This window comes from Otolemur garnettii, unplaced genomic scaffold (assembly GCF_000181295.1).
Source record: "Otolemur garnettii isolate 467f Iridium unplaced genomic scaffold, OtoGar3 scaffold00002, whole genome shotgun sequence".
Taxonomy (NCBI): Eukaryota; Metazoa; Chordata; class Mammalia; order Primates; family Galagidae; genus Otolemur; species Otolemur garnettii.
In genome coordinates, this window is record NW_003852397.1 from 37,101,065 (window position 1) to 37,105,663 (window position 4,599).

Consider the following 4,599-nt stretch of genomic DNA (forward strand, 5'->3'; position numbering starts at 1 on the left):
AGGAGTCCTTTGCAAGAGCAAAAAATTGGGTTAAAGAGCTTCAGAGACAAGCAAGTCCTAACATTGTAATAGCTTTATCAGGAAACAAGGCTGACCTAGCAAATAAAAGAGCTGTAGATTTCCAGGTATGTTGAACTTATCTTGCACTTAAAGGTACTTAGTTTTGGTAAATTTTTCTGTTGTATCAGCTCTTGAATTAGTTAATTTAAAGCCATACAAATGCAGATCTTCAAAACAAATATGAAGTTCTACATGTTTGATAAACTTTATTTTAATATTATTATAATATGTAAATTTATTCAAAGATTTTGAAGACCTAAACAATTATAAATGAAGTAATTGTTCACAGTGCAAAAACATATAACACAAAAAATGATTGCCCCGTACCCTAACTCCTCCACGCCACATGTACTTCAACGAGTGTTTTTAACCCTTTCCTACTGATGTATGACTATTTTTCAACACACATGCATGCTCGTGTATATATACACACACTCATGATTATTCTTAAGATATTCCAAAATACTAAAAAAATTCAGTTTGTGTTTGTTGTTATCTATAATGGCTAATTTAGAATTTTCCTTGGTGCAAAATAGAGCAAGTGTGATCATTTAAAAACAAAGGAAATTAAGACCTTTTAAAACTACACCTGATCTCTTGCTCTTTGGCTTCTCTGTCAGAGAAGCTTGGTTGTGGCTGTTATACATCTAATATCAGTGATGGAATTCTTTCTTTCTTGATGATGACAATAAAGGGAATGCAGGACGGAATACATAACACTGGAAGAAGATGGTTTCTTGTACCATTAGGTATTGGGCTTAGCATGTACTAAACAAGTGGGTTCATTTTATTCTTGTAAAAACTATTTGAGATGTAGCATCATCTATTAACTTTTTCTAAGATGATTACCTGCCCAGCATAGAGAGAGCATCTATGGTCAAAGCTAGCCCTATCACGTAACATTTCAATAACATTTCAGTTATTTCTCTGTCAGATGGGAAAGATAATTGTTCCTTATGATGTCTGTGAAGAGCAATGGTAATAATATATGTAAATTGTAAAGTCATGACAAAAAAGTAGGGCAGGGTGGTGCCTATGGCTCAGTGGGTATGGTGCTGGCCACATATACCGAGGGTGGTGGGTTCGAACCTAGCCCTGACCAAACTGCAACAAAAAATACCCAGGTATTATGGCGGGTGCCTGTAGTCCCAGCTACTCTGGAGCCTGAGGCAAGAGAATCACTTAAGCCCAGGAGTTGGAGGTTGCTATGAGCTGTGATGCCACAGCCATGGCTATCTCAAAAAAAAAAAAAAAAAAAATGTAGGGCAGTAATGTAATTTTTAAAAGAATGATTCGTGATTTTCAGAGTTATAATGTTGCTATAGAAGTCATTCAAAATTAAATAACGGTGTCATTTAGTGGTTCAAGCCAGTGTTAGATATTTGGTTAACTTTGTGTTTATTGCAGATAAATAGTTTTATATTTAGAATAGGATAATTTTCCTCTCATTATTTGAAAGCAGATTTAATATAAGAACAGATGAAGCAGGGTGGGATAGAAATTAAGGCCAAAAAGAAAATATTCCATTATAAAATAATCCTACACTGTGCTCTTGGTGGAAGCTTATTATATGTAATCAGGTTGAAGTAGTAATAAGTAAGCCTTCTTTTTTCTGTAACAAAAATAAAGCAGGTATAGTAGATGTCCAAGGAATATATATCTTATTTTTTGTTCTGTGAACAGGAAGCACAATCTTATGCAGATGATAACAGTTTATTATTCATGGAGACATCTGCCAAAACATCAATGAATGTGAACGAAATATTCATGGCAATAGGTAAGATTAGTATCTTTTTTTAAATGATAAATACAGGCAAAACAAATATAGAGTGTATTTGGTTTGACTGTATCTTTAAAAGAAAATGGTTTTTGTTTTTTCTGATCATACTACTTTTCTATGCCCCCTTTTACCAAGCAGAACTTTGTTGGTAATATTGTTAAATTTGAAAGATGACTGCCTATTAGGTCGTAATACTATCTATTTAGGTAAGTTTCTTCCTAGATTTTGATCTGACAGTTTAAGCAGATAGATGTTCCAGAGTTTTCACTGAAAACTTTAGATAGATATATATTTTTCCATTAGGTTATACTTATATAAAATAGAAGGTAATGTTCATTAATGCGACATTCAGGCACAATGAGAGACTTCTTTCTTGCTAATCAGTAACTTTATCTCCTTTGTCTTGAATAGAGCACTGGGTTTAAATATAACTGAGAGAAGTACATGATAATTGATACATAGAGATTAGAGAGAGATTAGAAAACTCTCTTAATAAACATTGTAATGGAGGTGATTTCAGAGCACAGAGGTATAGGGAGAAAGAGAGAAAGCAAAACAACATCTGTGCCTTCATAGTACCTCAAATGGTCATGTGATCTTACGCAGTGCTTTTACCTTTACTTTAAGGTATTTTTAACTGATGGTAATTGCTATTTTTGATTATAGGTAATTGCAGTTTTTGATTATAGGTAATGAAGTTGGAGTAGTAATAAGCTCCCTTTTTCCTTTCCACAAAAAAAGGTATTTTTTTTTGACCCTAACCTTCCAGTTGATTTAAGGTACAGGTTCCATCAAAGGGGGTCTGCTTTGGTGGCTTTCACAGTTCACTCTCTGCAGTTTTCATGTACCCAGCCCTCTTCTTGTTTCATAACATCATCTTTTATACAGCATTGATTCTTAACTAGGTGTCCATAGTCCTAACTTCAAATAAAAAATATTCTTCAATCGAACTTACATAAATTAACCATAGCTCAATCCAAGCCTAAAGAAAACTCGGTAAAAGCTGTAGATACTCTTTTGTTATTTTTCATTAAGAGACAAAGCTTAATGGTGGTTCATTCAAAATGGAAACACTTGGCCTACTTGTATATAATATTTTCTTGAAAAACTCAGGCTTAGGCGGCACCTGTGGCTCAAGGAGTGGGGCACTGGCCCCATATAGCAGGGGTGGCAGATTCAAACCTGGCCCCAGACCAAAAAAAAAGAAAAACTCAGGCTTGTAGTTTGCCTCAGAAATAGTAACACAGTTGTGAAGGATTGTGTATATGTTTTTTATTTGTTTGTTTAAACAAATGGGACATACCCAGAATTACATCTGGAAAGGTAGTAATAAGCAAGGAGGTGGCTCAGCACCCACAACACAGTGGTTACAGTACCAACCACATACACAAGGGTGACGGGTTCAACCCTGACCCAGGCCAGCTGCAGCAAGAAAAACAGCCAGACATTGTGTTGGGCTCCTGTAGTCCCAACTATTGGGAGGCTGAGGCAAGAGAATCACTTAAGCCCAAAGTTTGAGGTTGCTGTGAGCTGTGACACCACAGCACTCTACCAAGGGTGACGTAGTGCGAGACTGTCTCAAAAAAAAAAAAAAAAAAAAGAAAGAAAAGAAAAGAAAGAAGCAGCAGCCACAGCAAGGAGGTAATAGGTTTCTCAAATCCACCTAGACTTTAAACATTTCTTATTGTATTAACACTCTAACACACGGGTTTCAACTTGTATCTTTTATTTAAATGTGTTAATAAGAAGGCCAGGAATGGTAGTTCACTGTAATCCTAGCACTCTGGGAGGCCCAAGTGGGTGGATTGCTTGAATGCAGAAGTTCAAGACCAGCCTGAGCAAGAGCAAGACCCTGTCTCTAAAAATAGCTGGGCATCATGGAAGGGCACCTGTAGTCCCAGCTACTTGGACAAGAGAATCATTTCAGCCCAGGAGTTTGAGGTTGCTGTGAGCTGTGACACCATGGCACTCTACCAAAGTCAACAAAGTAAGACTCTGTCTCAAATAAATAAACAAATGTGTTAATAAAGTCATTTTTCCAGTTAGTAAGCCTACATATTAGAGTTTTTAGGTTTTTTTCTGAAATCAGATGTTTCCCTTCTTAAAAGAAATCCCAGGGCGGCATCTGTGCCTCAGTGGGTAGGGCGCCGGCCCCATATACCAAGGGTGGTGGGTTCTAACCCGGCCCTGGCCAAACTGCAATAAAAAAATAGCCGGGCGTTGTGGTGGGCACCTATAGTCCCAGCTACTCGGGAGGCTGAAGCAAGAGAATCACCTAAATTCAAGAGCTGGAGATTTCTGTGAGCCATGACGCCAAGGGCGTCAAAGTGAGACACTGTCTCTTAAAAAAAAAAAAGAAAGAAAAAGAAAAGAAAGAAATCCCAAGTGTAAATGGAGTTGTGGTTTTTCTGTTGCCTCCACAAGATTAGTAACGTAAAATCACACAGTGCTCTCAACAATGCAACTAAAACAAAGTTCCTCATTCTGGATTACTTCCTTCAGCCTCCTCAAATTTAAATATAGAAAACCCTAAAGGAGTATACTAAAGGGAAAAATAATCACCTAGGCTCAGCACCTGTGGCTCACGTGGCTAAGGTGCCAGCCACATACACCTAAGGTGGCAGGTTCAAATCCAGCCTGGGCCGCCAAACAACAATGACGGCTGCAAACAAAAAATAGCCGGGTGTTGTGGCGGGCACGTATGGTCCCAGCTACTTGGGAGGCTGAGGCAGGAAACTCGCTTGAGCCCAGGAGTTGGA

The 4,599-nt window shown here is 37.7% G+C and overlaps 1 protein-coding gene across 1 annotated transcript in view; it reads left to right on the forward strand.

Moving 5' to 3' along the window:
• RAB5A (RAB5A, member RAS oncogene family) overlaps positions 1-4,599 on the forward strand; it is a 36,691-nt gene that overhangs the window by 29,412 nt on the left and 2,680 nt on the right. Inside the window, exons 4-5 of the mRNA XM_003781733.3 lie at positions 1-125; positions 1,744-1,837. Of these exons, the coding sequence (XP_003781781.1) occupies positions 1-125; positions 1,744-1,837 (219 nt within the window). The remainder of the gene's footprint in view (positions 126-1,743; positions 1,838-4,599) is intronic.